The sequence below is a fragment of the Colletotrichum lupini genome, chromosome 5, assembly GCF_023278565.1.
Source record: "Colletotrichum lupini chromosome 5, complete sequence".
In the NCBI taxonomy this organism is placed as follows: domain Eukaryota; kingdom Fungi; phylum Ascomycota; class Sordariomycetes; order Glomerellales; family Glomerellaceae; genus Colletotrichum; species Colletotrichum lupini.
In genome coordinates this window covers 3,768,446-3,781,377 of record NC_064678.1, presented here as the reverse complement: position 1 = coordinate 3,781,377, position 12,932 = coordinate 3,768,446, and the positions used below count along the sequence as shown (strand labels likewise).

Below are 12,932 nucleotides of genomic sequence, written 5' to 3'. Positions count from 1 at the left end.
GAATAGGAGCTTGTACAATGGCAGTGGAGTGCAGCACCAAACATCCGGATGCCCCGCGTTTGCCTGCACGATGCATGTCTGATAATGGGGGCGATGCCATCTCATGGAGTTTGACAACAATACTTGATAGCCATCGTGCCACAAACAGACGCCATCTGCATTTCGAGAACAAGGCCGAAGTGATCCGGTTTCTTCGCCGGCATGCGCGGAACGCCCCGAAGACTCCTCATCACACCGAGCAGCGTGAGGCTCGTCGAGGCTCAGACTTGGCGGGCGGACGACGAGTTCATGGCCTCACCTAGGTGCAATGGAGATCGACGTAGGTGGGCCATGTCCGGAACGGACCTCTACAGTAGGGTGCGAATGTTGCTCAATTTCGTCCGCGACGTGACATTCTGCGCCTCCTCAACCTCTCGAAGACGAGGGCAGGAAGAAACACAGCAGGTGCACGTATTTGGACAAGGAGCGAGCGACGGGGGATGCCACGCCGAGCAGCAGGCGCGTGTGGGAGAGACCCTGGACCTTGTCATTGAATCGAATCTGGGTGACTTGCCAGCGGGGATGCAGCTTGCGCCGATTGGGTTTCGCCCTGGGTCTTTTGCATGAACGAAATATCACGATGAAGGGCGGCAATCGGGTCGTCCATGGTACACTTTATGGGGTAGAATTTCCCAACACAACACAACGACCCCTACGCGTTTGATGTTCCTGTTGTTCGCGGCACCTGCAGCTCAACGAATGTCTACGATAAGGGATACGTGCATCATCAGCGCGCGGTGTCAGCGTTCCAACGTGCGATTACCAACAGTGTAGCGTGGGGAAGGGATTGCGGAATGAGGGATAGAGAAGGAGCACCACTCTTCTGCAATTCGATCTTTGACTGGGTGAATGCCACAGGGGACGCTCAAACAGGAATTCTTCGAGAAAGGAGAGTCAGGACGAAGTAACAAAGTGGCGTGGTTTGCTCAACTTCGCCTGTCTCATGTTTCGGCCTGCCTTGCGGACGTGACAGGATGCGTTTATTCATCCGATCCCGTTATCCGTTAAATGATCTCTTTTTTGGCTTTCTACACAAATACCCATATCATCTGGGATGGGATTGTCTAGAGTTGACGAGACCAGTCCGCTTTCCGAACAGGGCTGAATGTTGTTTGGAGATGCTGAGAGTAGCCCAATCAACGATGGGCAGCACGACAAATTCTCGGAACAGGCAGACTCACATATTTGCGATGTCGAGCATTGAGCACGCGAGCATTCGAGACTGTTGCTACGTTGTGCTTCCTTGAGCCTCGACTCCTCGAAGGACAGTGTTCAGCTTACAAGTTACAGGTACCGCTGACCCGAAGCCCGGACTGAAGTGAAGTGGGCCCGCCCGAGAACGGCGCGGAATGCGGGCAGGGGATAAAGTTTTGCAATTGCGGTTCCGCAAAGATAGCGTGGTTTCCTTCCATCCCCAACGCCAACGGCGTCGACGGTGTGACATGTTTGGATGGGGGGATCCGTTTTTGGCGGACTCACGATTACCGACTAGCTGGCGCCAGTTTCAATATCAGCGGGTCTTTTCATTGCATCACAGAAGCGTCACTCGAGTCAAGACGTCGGGGACTCGGGCGCGTTCAGACTTCAAAGTGACATTGGGGCAGTCAACTATCTCGGAACCTGTTGGACCCTGTCTCGAGCCAAAGTCGGAGCGCAGTGTCTGGTTGTCGTCGCAACATATACACTGGATTCCGGGCCGGGTTGATAATGATGACGGCTGTTGGTCAGTGCAAGAGCTCAAGAGGTTGTGACATGAAGACTAGGCGTCATCTCTCAGTGATGATATGCCAATAGGTGCCAATAGGTCTCGAGACAGCGAAAATCCCGTCGATCGCAAAAGATCCGGTAGTTTAGTCGCGGCTCGTCTGTGTTTATTGGCTGCTCACCGCAAGGTCGGGCCCAGTATTGACGACTAGGTATCACTGCCGCGCACGCTCAGACTCGATAGGCCTTGAAGAGCGCTGCAGAGGTGAAGAATTGGTCCAGTTTGCGTGGCAGGCGTGGGCCAAGCAGCTTTCGTCCCAGGCGGCGAATCATTGGGGCCACCAGTAACGAGGAAGCGATCATCGACTGGGGTTGATCCAATCCGATATGGGTATATGGCGATAATGGGGAGCCCCGGAACCAGTGTAACGGCACCGGGGGCCATGCCCCGGATTTCTCCCCCAGTTTCCTGTGGCCTGCGCCCCAGTTCGGACCCCAGGTGCCTCCCTCCTTTTCCCCAGAGCCCAGTGGGCTGTTCCTACTTTTGCCGAACGTCAAATTCGCAAGCTTGTCTATGTATCTCTTTGTTCCCGAATCTTGCCCTGAACGAAAGGTAGAATCTGGAGAAAAGGCGAGATGGGTGGTGGCGGAAAGGAGTGGTTGGTCGGGTTGGTTGGAGCGAAGCGGCATGAAGCATGGAATGGACGACTCGCCAGGAGACGCTTGCGCATGACACTGGGCTGACAACGGAGCGGAAACTCTGGGGGGGCGGATCCGCCCCGCGTCCAAAATGGTCTAGAGCTTTTCCTTTCGTCAGGTTGCCGTAGGCGCCTGCTGACTTTTGGGGCCTCTGGAGAGACCGGATGGTCTACCTAGAGACTGGATAGCTGAAGTTGGGGAAGTGGTCTGCTGCTTCTAAGGACTCGAGTGGTGCCATATCTGCGTCCGCTGAGCTGGCTTTGAAGGGCTGAATGGCGAGATGAAGAGAGAGACGCTGCTTTTTAGAGACACGGGACAATGGCAGGACAGGCCAGCGCGTGTTTGCGCGGGGCATTGTGCTTTGGCGACGCTGTCAGGCTACGGGCACAACAGCAGACCGGCACACATCACGTCGTCGCATGGCGTTGATGGACACGTTTATCGTGGCGGGCAAAAGTGTAGTGGTGTGCTTCTGTTCTGCTTCTGGCTTCCTTTCTGTCTGGCGCCTGTTTCCAGAGCTTAGATCTTGTCAGTCATCGAGTGCTGGCCGGTGCCTTGGGTGGTACCTAGCACCTCACCAAGTGGCCATATCAGGAAATGTACTTTGGAAGACCTCAGAAGCGAAGTACTCGTACTTGAGTCTACGGTCTAGCGAGCTGGGTGGTATACAATTGCCAGTTGGTGATTGGCTCCCCCTCACTCTTGTTAGCGTGCATTTGTATCGTTTCCCACCTCACCCCAACTTTTCCCAACACCAGCGCCGGCGCGAGGGCCGCCCGGCAGACCCCGGGCAGCTCTTCCCCCAGATTTCTGTACCTTTAAGGGCTCCTCGCTTACACAACACAGCAAGGCACTGGCCAGCGATGCAGGGCAGATTATCCAGTGCGAGAGCCGGCCCGGGGCCCACCAAAACCTCCCGTTTCCTCAGGTACTTTCCTCTCCACAGCGGCACCTCACCAGAACCGAGCAGTAAGGTACCTCTGCTCAGTGTAAGTAATTGACGGGACTGCAGGCAGGAGCTCACCAATTCTGTGCATTCCAGTCAAGAAGCGGAAGGCTGTTTCTACCTTACATTAGGCTCCTGGTCCATCCCTGGTCCCCGCACATCGTCCACGGGGTCTTGTTCTAGGTAGGTGGTACTGTACTTGTAGCCTAGTGTACCTAACCTAAGGCAGGCAGGTAGGTACTTTACCGTCCCCAACTCCCCACGATTCATCTTGTACCGCGTTCCTAGCAGCAAATCCTTTCGGTGTGGTGTCCTGCGTCCAGCGTTCCCAGTCGTTGTGTCCATTTTGCTACTAAGAGACCCCACAGTCTCCCTCTCCCCTACGACCATCTTCCACTTCTTCTTTCCCTTTTTCCCTCACACACACCCCCGACTCCGCCCTCCCACCCAGCATCTCTATTGCTCTTCGTCTTGTTCGACCTTACAATTCATTCTACCTATTATAGGTACTGCTCACCCGCCGCTTCCGAGTTGTAGAACACACCAAATCTCCACTCCTCTCCTTTCCGTGTCTCTGCTGTCATCTTTGCCATCTCAGTTGGCAAGATCGGTGTTCTCGTGGACCTACTTTCTTAGTCACTAAAGATACCAACTACCTGCAACAACCCCCAACGAAGACGACGATTTACGAAACCACCCGCCCATCACTTTGAGGAGGACTCATGATTCATCTGTATACAAATATTCAACCAACCGCGCGCCCGTCCAAATCAATCAACCGAGCCCACCAACGACGAATCTAGAGAACAGGAAAAAGTCACCGCCGAAGCCTCTGAGGCTGATCTAGTCAACGCCAGATATCCGCCTTGAATTGCCCATCATCGGATAAATCACCAGGAAGGAACATCGAAACGTAGAAAACAGAGGGAAACACCGCCACCATGCCTGGAATATTACCCATGAAGGTGATCAAGGTGGGCACCAGCTCGCAAAGCCGCATAGCACAGGCCTGCGACCGGTGCCGGAGCAAGAAGATCCGTTGCGATGGAATCAGGCCGACATGCTCGCAATGCTCCAACGTGGGCTTCGAGTGCCGCACAAGCGACAAGCTGAGCCGTCGCGCATTCCCCCGCGGCTACACAGAGTCTCTCGAGGAGCGCGTGCGCCAGCTGGAAACCGAAGTCAGGGAGTTGAAGGACTTGCTGGATGAGAAGGACGAAAAGATTGACATGCTGTCGAGGATGCACGGAAACCACAGCCACACGACTATGCGCAGCCCTTCCGTCGCGACATCGGCGCAGTCACCCGCGTCGACATCAGATGGAAGAAAGGATGCTGGGGCGCCGGCCAAGGAAGATACTTTCCGGGTGCAGGCGTCGCCGTTATTACTCGGCGTCGAGAACTCGGATTCATACTTTATGGGCCCTTCCAGCGGCCGTGCCTTTATCGGTTCGTACCGCCCTTCTTATGCGCGTACCCGTTCATCCCGCCTCCCGGAGTGGCGGTCCGAGCGATGTAGACATAGACCAACGAGTTTTTTGGCTAACAAGGAACACAGAGGCTTTCAAGCGCAAGATGCAAGAAAATGGCAAGTCATGCTCAGATTTCAACCCGGAAGCGTTTCTGCATATCCAGGGGTGCCATCCCTTGACGCCAAAAACGCCTGATCAGTCACTCAAAGTGCCGCCGCGTTTGTTCTCAGATCGCTGCGTCAACGTCTACTTCCAAGAGTGGGCTCCCTTATTCCCCGTCTTGCACAAGCCGACATTCCTCCACATCTATGAGGAGTTCGTATCAGACCCGGAAAAGGTCAAGAATAACCACAAAATCGCCCAGCTGTACCTCGTCTTTGGCATCGCGGCATTAGGCAGCGACCAGCCCGATCTCGAGCAGATCGCAGCGTGTGAGCAACAATGGCAGCGAGCTGTCGAGGCTGTTCTTATGGAAAACACCATGGTCACCCTGCAATGTCTTGAGTTGGCTCTCTTGTACTGCATCGTGAGAGCGGATTACAAGCGCTTGCAGCACTACAAGGGCATTGCGGTGGGTTTGTCCCATCGCCTCGGCCTCCATCAGAGCCAGAAACGCTTCTCCTTCGGCGCGCTCACAATTGAGACCCGTAAGAAGGTGTTCTGGACTCTGTACACATTGGATTGGTGAGTATTATTATCTCAGAATGAAGTTGGAACATGGACTAACGGCTGCAGCTTCTCTGGTGCCATTCTTGGACTGCCGAAACTGCTCAAGGAGGATGAGATCCACACTGAGTATCCTTCAGACACAGACGACGAGTACGTCACAGAGAAGGGCTTCCAGCCGACGCTCCCTGGCGAATACACCCGCTTGTCGAGCGCGCTCGCCCTCTTCCGCTGTTGCCGAATCCTAGCCAAGGTGATGGAGAAGAATTACCCCGCCGCCACTTCACACGAGCTGTCGCTGCAGTCAATGTCTGCTATGGAGGCTGAGCTCGACGAATGGAACGAGTCACTCCCGACGCATCTCAAGCTTACCTTCAAGCAAGATAAGCCTTCGACCGATGTCACCGGAAGCCGGTCGCCATTGCTTGCTCTCGCCTACTACTACACTAAGATCCTCATCTACCGCCCTGCCGTTGGCTCCTCGCTCGGTCGCAAGGCCGCGCCTGCTTTGATCTCCATTGGCGAGTCCAGCAAGCACGTTGTTCAAATCGTCCAGCTGCTCGAGGAGCGCAGCATGACCTTCTCCTTCTGCCTCAACAAGACGGATACTCTCGTTCTCTGCGGCATGACCCTCATGTACCAGAGCTTCGAGCTCAAGCCCGAAAGCAAGATGCTAAAGGACGTCGAGCGTCTCGTCAACAGCGTCCTCCACATTCTCACAAAGGCCAAGGCGCCCGGATCCTTCGATCTCAAGCGTGTGGCAGGCCTCCTCATTCGACTTGATGAGCAGAACCTGCCCACTCCGCCACAAGAGCCTCCGGAAGCATCCGCGTCCATGCCCGCACCGCAAAGGGCTTCGCCGCCTGCGCCAGCGGTCAAGAAGAAGTCGCCTCAACGGACTTTGGGTCGTCTTCCGAGCGCCGCTGCTAGCGAGAGTGACTTGATCCAGCAGCAGGAGAAGATGCGCCGGATGACCATGCCGAGCATCCAGAACCGCCCAGAGCTCTACCGGTCCCGTTCGAAGCCGTCGTTTGACAATTTACAACAGCAGCAGCAAGACGTCCCCGCACGGCGAGACCAGCGTCTGTCCATGTCACAAATCGCCAGCCGCATCCGCACGTCCTCCAAGCAGAACCTCGACTATCTGTCTCTGAATAGCACACCAAACGGTTCATCGCCTCCATCGCCAACTACAGCCCGTCTACACCAGCACATCCTCGCCGCAGCGCACCAGAGTCTTTACGCACAACAGCAGCAGCAACAACAACATCAGCCACAGCAACCACAAAAGGTGTCCGGGGTATCTTCCTCTGAATGGGAGGCCCTTCTCGGCTCCATGGACGGCGGTCTGAACAACGTCTACGACGCAATCTACGGCGGCGGTGGCGGCGCCATCCCCAACATGGGAGAGACGCCCGCGTCATCATCGACAGGGTTGGACAGCTGGAGCCCCGATAGCTGGGACCTGGCCAACTTCAATATCGGTGACTTTGGAACGAACCCAGCACCGCCGCAGAGTGTGTTGAGTGTTAGCGAGGAGAGCTTGTCCTCGGGCGAGGACCTGGCGACGAGTGATTTGAATTTGAGCGTCAGCAGTTTGGAGTACCGGAACGCGTTGCTCGCATCTTGCAGCGGGAACGGGAACAATGGTGGGTTATTTTTGGATGGGCTTGATGGGAATTACGGACTTTGAGCGAGAGGGTTGTTTGTCGACGGCGTGATTTGGATGGTTTAAATAGCGACAGCTTTGGCTTTTTGTATGTGAGAATTTTCAGGGCTTTATATATCTGTACGGCCAGATGGAAATGGGAAACCTAGCAAGCTCTTGGACATGAATATTGATTATCTCTTGTTATTCTTAAAGGAACCCTCTCTTGACCCCACCCGAATCTTCTGACAAGACACAACGAGGCGTCACGCATAACTTCTCTCGGCTCAAGGATATATGCGGGCTTCGCACAAATCCTGTCTGCTTCAATGCTCTCACGCGTACTATCTGCCCTGATCTAAGGAGGCCTCCAACATTTTGTTACCTTTGGTACCATCTTCCAAACTGCACAATGTCTGGGTACTGTAGCCTGTTCTTGTACAGAAGTATAGCATGGGAAGGAAAGTTTTGGTGAAAGCCACAGATCGAGGAGGATGTGTATTTCGGGATTCGAACTTTATACTCTTCTGTATTTCTAGTCACCTAGCCTCCATCTACATCGCGCAATTAGCGCCATATTTCAGCTCCTTCTGCCTCTTCCTATGTAGGTAAATTACTGTCCTCTAAATGTTCATCACAGTCATCATCCGACTGGGCTCTACTCTCTGCCCCCCTTTCCCTCCACTCGCCCTCTGTCAGTGTACTTTCCCCTAGCTCATTTTCTCTCCTCTCTCACAGGTGTCGTCTATCCCCGCAAGATTGATCATACTAGAGACCTTCTCAAACCAGCCAGCGCCAACACATCGTTGCAAGAGCCCCCTCCATCCTCACAGCTTCAACGCCTTGGCGGCCTTGGGCCCGGGCCCCACAACCCCAAACCGCGCAACGAGCATCAGAATGGGCGTGAACACCGCCACGAGGACCTGGATCCCCGCGACCTCGAGGTACAACCTCGCCGTCCTCTTCCACGTCCCGTCGCGCACCCGGCCCGTCCGCCTAGCCGCCCTCGCCTTTTCGTCTGCGTCTACCTCTCGCTCTCCCGATGGAACCGAAGTCGACGTGGATGTTGACGTAGATGCCCCCTCCCCTTTCCCCTCCCACCGCTTACACACCTCCCGGAACAACTCTGGATCATCCGTAATCACCCCGTCCGCTCCGGCGCGGATACTCCACTCCATCCACTCCTCGTCATTGACCGTCCAGACGAACAGCTGCCGACGGTTCTTCTTCACGTCTCTGATGAACAGTTTGCCGACGGGCCCGACGAGGGACTTTTGGAACATGTTGAAGGAGAGGTTCGGCTGTTTCGGCGTGAGGAAGTTCCGGGCGTAGAGCGGGGACCAGGAGATGAGGGAGATTGGGTAGGCGGGTAAGATTGTGCGGACGTGGGTGATGTAGGGTTGCTTTGGGTTAAGTGTCAGTACCGTCGTGCTCTTTGGGGTTTTGGTCTTTTGCGGAAAGTGTGGTGAGACTGGTGAGATGGTAACTTACGTTCCAGCATCCGAATACTATCCTCTCGTTCCACGGCACGGGGCCCGGCGTGGAGGCCAGGACGTCGGCTACGCGGCCGAGGAGTTCTGCTGGGGGATCGTCGGTCTATGCGCATTCGATTCACGTCAGCATCTTCATCATCATCATTTTCTTCTTCTTCCCAGCGCCGCGCCCTCTTCTCACACATCCTCCTCTTCAACTCCCCCTCTCTTCACCTCCCATACCAAACACCCAAAGCACAAACCCATCACCCCAAAAGCACCCAAGAACATGATCCCTTACCTTGATATCGAGCAAAACCCAAACCCCCTCCCTCCCCTCCTCCGCCAGCAACCCCAACAGATCCTCCAGCCTCGGCATCCTCTGCCTCGGCTCTCTAACCGTCTCGAGCGTCTTGAGATAACTCCAATCGCACTCGTTGATCTTCTTGTCCTCGATCCCGAAACACCGCTTCAGGTTCCCGTCGTGGGAGAGCACGACGACGCCGTCGCGCGAGAGGTGCAGGTCCGTCTCGAGGGCGTGCGCCCCGGCTTCGTCGAGCGCGGCGCGGAAGGCGAGGAGGGTGTTTTCGGGGTATTGGGCTTTGAAGCCGCGGTGGGCTATTGCTTGGGGGAGATGATGTGCGCCGCCACCGCCGCCGCCGCTGCCTCGGGTTGTGATGGTGGCTGTGGTGAGTGGGAGGGCGGATGTAAAGTGTGCTGCGGTGTTGAGACTCTTATTAGCTACATATTGGCACCTAGAGCAAAAACGTGCAATTCCCGGGGGGGGGGGGGGGGAAGAGAGAGGGTTGTACCTGACGGGCTGGAGGACTCATCCCCCAGGAGGGGTTTCGTTTCGGGAGTCATTGCCGCTGCTGCTGGATGTCCTCTATGTCGCATCTAGAATTCTAATGGTATGTGGGAGGCTGGGTCTATCAACGGACAGCCCAGCTTAGTGTAAAGCACTCTTGTCTAATGAGATGGTGGTCTATGAGCGCAAGTGACCGAGTGGTGTAATGCAGAAAGGCAGGCGCCGGAGGAGGGAGAGAAGCAAAGGATTATGAGTCTACGTGAATCCAACGACGAAACGATGAAATCCTTCCTCAGTGGTAGAGAGGGGAGAAGAGTTGTAGACTAATCAACTAATGGACGTAATGTAGTCGTCGCATACTCTAGCGCATACGGACTCGGGAGCTTTCAGAGGTCTCGAAGACTTAGGTTAACCCCGTAAAAGCCGTGCGCAGTCGTGGGCTGATTCAAAGGACGGGACGGAATGTTGACGACGACGAACATGAGGATTGGATGTCCAAGGTAGGAACGATTATGAGACAAGACGTACAGCTAGCTGCCTCGCCCTACCTTACGTAGCTGGCCAGCGGGGTGCCTCGGAGCAATTACAATGCGGTCGTGCCGGTTCGACGTCCCACCACGTGCAGAAGCCCAATGCGCGCCGACGGGGCCGTACTTTGCCTTGAAGCTTAACGCGGGCAGGGTGCAGGTGGGAATCTGGGACGGATCGCTTCCGCTACCTGGTACTGTGGGCTGGCGCATCCATTGCCCCGCAGCTCACTCACCACCAGACCACCGGCGCGGGGCAAGACCTTAAGTCCGACCCCGCGGTGGGCGAGTCTGCAGTAGCGTCCCGCGTAACCCGTTCTCTTCCAGGTTCACTGAGGTAGATAGACAGGAATCAATGGGCCTCATGCCTAGGATACGGTCATTGGAAGAAATTAGGCTACTGAGGGAAGGCAGGTGAAATTACGGCTGATGATCCATGAATTCGACGAGTGCTTGCGCAGCCTGTTTCATTCTTGTCTGCTCTATCGCGTCGATTGCTTCGCTCACGCAGAGAGCCCTGCCAAAACGCTTTTTTTCTACTCTACAACTACTGCGCTGGAAAGGTGCCATATGATGTCGGGCCTCTGTACCCGTAAACCCCCTTATGCCCCTTTATAGCAACTTTTATAGCAACCTACCAGTCTCCAGCCAGGCCAAGTCCCTCCCTCGCAACCATGCAAATGATTTCCGCCGCGAAACAAGACTTCTTTAGTCAATGTCAATGTCAATATCGAGATCCAGGGATCCGATAATGTCATCATCCATGAGCGGCTTGTGAATTGTCGGGATGCCCTTCTTCTCCTGGTTCGCAGCCTGCAGCTTGACCAAATTAGGCAAGAAGTTCTTCTCCTGAGCGCCCATCTTGGGCGTGCCGTTGGCGGGTGTGCTTGCATTGCTGTCTTTTGCCTTCTTGCTGCCCGTATCGTTGGCGTCGTGGATGAACTTGGCCTTGGTCCGCAACCGCCGCGACAAATCGTTCTTGATGTCCTCGCCCCTCTCCAGCGCCGCCTCTAGCTTACGCGCCTCGGCCTTCTCCTTGAGCTGTGCTCTCCTAACGTTTTCGGCGTTCTCCAGCCGGCGTTGGCGGTTGATGTTAGCTAACCGGTCCTGCTGGGATGTTGCGCTGGGCTTAGATGAGGTCTCGCTAAGGCTCGTCTTGAAGGCCAATACGTTCGTTTTGAGGTCGTCGAGCTGCTCCTGCAGGTCCTCTGCTTTTCTGGTGTTCCCTTGGGCGCGGGCGACCTCGATATCTTGAGCGAGGCGCTCGCGCAACTTGGGATCGAACTTCTTGCGGAGCGCGGCCTTGCGCTGGATGCGCTCGTCAATCTCGGTGGTGGAGAGATGGTACGCGATGAGCGCGTTGATGTCGTCAATCTTGTCCATGAGGGTCTTCTTCTTGGGCCAAGTCAGGCCCTCGGACTGAATGACCTTTTCGTATCGATTGTATTCGCGCTGTTCCAGTCAGTTGGACGCCCTCCAGTATAGAGTGTCTGAAGAGGAAACTCACCTCGGTAAATGGCCGATCTGACAGGAAAATGAATGGGAACGGCCGTTCCGCCTTACCATGAGCTGCCAGAACATACTGATCGGTCACAAAGGCACCACTAGGGCCTGTCATGGCGTATGGCTTGCCAACCGTGATGGCTGTAAAACGTCAGCATCTTGTCGGCAACAACACCTCGGCGGGCGGACTGACATTGAATGCGCGCCATGCGATACTCGTCCTGGCCCGTCTTGGGATCGGGACCGATACTGATGCGGACGTAGCATCCTATCATGGTCGTCTCGAAGCTTGGGTGGAAGCAGTGCTCCGCGAAACGACTCTTTCCGACGCGAATGCGCTCGAAATCCCGAATGTCTGGAGGCGGCAACTCGCGTGCGACAATCTCGTCCTCCGGCGATCGTGACTTGCGGTGCCGACGGCGTTGGTTCTCCTCGTAATCACCTCCCTCATCGCTGTCGTCCTGGTAGTCGTCGCGCGGCGACCTAAGCCCCTTGCGCTCCTCCTCGCGACGACGTATGCGGTCGACCTTTTCCGCACGCGCGCGACGTAGCTCATCTATCGCTGACGTCTTGCCGTCGGTGCGCGGCCGCGCTGTCGTGCGCGATTCGTCTTCGAGGTCGGCAGCGTCGGCGCTGCGCTTCTTGAGCTTCTGCTTCTTCTCCTCGTTCTCCTGCTTGCTGACAAGCTGTCGCAGCATGCGATTCTGTCTGTGGCGCTCAATTTCGGCCTGTCGCTCTGCGAGCAGTGATTCTCTCTCGACTTCGCGCATGGCCATTACCATCTCCTTTTCGGCGCGGCTTTTGAACATGCCGTCGACCGGGTACTTATCCTCCTCATCATCGTCTTGGCCCGCCCTATGCGGCTCGGCCTCGGAGTCGGACTCGTCCATGGCGGCGGATCCTATCGAGTTGGGGCTACCGGGTGCTGAAGAGCTGAGGCGCATTGTCAGTGATGTAATTGGCAGGCAAGGCAGTGGAAAGCCAATGTTGCGCGCGCGATGATGAGCTGGGAGATTGAAATTCAAGATGTCGAAGGTGAAGCTCAAGGTTGGTGGACTTCCTCCGGTGTAGAGGTAGGAATGCGCCTGGGTGTACTACAAAACGGGAGAAACTTACGCCTCTCCTTCTTCTTCTGAGTCGCCTCCACCAGCGCGCTTCTTCACCTTTTTCGCAGCGGACTTTTTCGCAGCCGCCTTGGGCGGTGGTGACGCGGATTGCGCCCTACTCTCCACCTCAGACATCACCTCCTCCTCTTCCTCGTCAGAGGACTCTCCGCCTCCGGCGAGAGCCAAAAGCTCATCATCAATGTCGGCCATGGTGAGTTACGATCGGGTATTCGACTAAGGGGCTGGAAGCTCTTTCGAGCAACTGCGCCGGGTGTATCAAGTGATTCAAGACCGATCGATCGGTTTACGCAATTGGCTATCGATGCAAAGAAAACAAATACG

At 55.6% G+C, this 12,932-nt stretch overlaps 5 protein-coding genes across 5 annotated transcripts; 2 read left to right on the top strand and 3 right to left on the bottom strand.

Moving 5' to 3' along the window:
* Nucleotides 1-17: 17 nt before the first annotated feature.
* On the top strand, nucleotides 18-1,009 carry CLUP02_10507 (uncharacterized protein; the record flags this gene model as incomplete). Its single annotated transcript, XM_049289483.1, has 4 exons — nucleotides 18-187; nucleotides 243-593; nucleotides 731-814; nucleotides 898-1,009. The coding sequence occupies 4 exons, from the start codon at nucleotides 18-20 to the stop codon at nucleotides 1,007-1,009; spliced, it is 717 nt and encodes a 238-aa protein (XP_049146628.1).
* Nucleotides 1,010-1,084: 75 nt separating this feature from the next.
* Nucleotides 1,085-3,972, bottom strand: CLUP02_10506 (uncharacterized protein; the record flags this gene model as incomplete). Its single annotated transcript, XM_049289482.1, has 13 exons — nucleotides 1,085-1,140; nucleotides 1,221-1,296; nucleotides 1,354-1,527; nucleotides 1,586-1,756; nucleotides 1,973-2,219; nucleotides 2,286-2,593; nucleotides 2,624-2,801; nucleotides 2,841-2,948; nucleotides 3,021-3,090; nucleotides 3,180-3,238; nucleotides 3,297-3,448; nucleotides 3,515-3,804; nucleotides 3,906-3,972. 13 exons carry the CDS (start codon nucleotides 3,970-3,972, stop codon nucleotides 1,085-1,087), a joined length of 1,956 nt encoding a protein of 651 aa, XP_049146627.1.
* A 357-nt stretch (nucleotides 3,973-4,329) lies between these two features.
* CLUP02_10505 (fungal specific transcription factor domain-containing protein) lies at nucleotides 4,330-7,219 on the top strand (the record flags this gene model as incomplete). The annotated part of the gene is made up of 3 exons (XM_049289481.1): nucleotides 4,330-4,837; nucleotides 4,947-5,544; nucleotides 5,596-7,219. The coding sequence occupies 3 exons, from the start codon at nucleotides 4,330-4,332 to the stop codon at nucleotides 7,217-7,219; spliced, it is 2,730 nt and encodes a 909-aa protein (XP_049146626.1).
* Nucleotides 7,220-8,001: 782 nt separating this feature from the next.
* On the bottom strand, nucleotides 8,002-9,543 carry CLUP02_10504 (glycerophosphoryl diester phosphodiesterase; the record flags this gene model as incomplete). Its single annotated transcript, XM_049289480.1, has 4 exons — nucleotides 8,002-8,577; nucleotides 8,666-8,770; nucleotides 8,948-9,363; nucleotides 9,459-9,543. 4 exons carry the CDS (start codon nucleotides 9,541-9,543, stop codon nucleotides 8,002-8,004), a joined length of 1,182 nt encoding a protein of 393 aa, XP_049146625.1.
* A 1,146-nt stretch (nucleotides 9,544-10,689) lies between these two features.
* CLUP02_10503 (plus-3 domain-containing protein) lies at nucleotides 10,690-12,800 on the bottom strand (the record flags this gene model as incomplete). The annotated part of the gene is made up of 4 exons (XM_049289479.1): nucleotides 10,690-11,433; nucleotides 11,489-11,625; nucleotides 11,678-12,540; nucleotides 12,601-12,800. 4 exons carry the CDS (start codon nucleotides 12,798-12,800, stop codon nucleotides 10,690-10,692), a joined length of 1,944 nt encoding a protein of 647 aa, XP_049146624.1.
* Nucleotides 12,801-12,932: the final 132 nt, after the last annotated feature.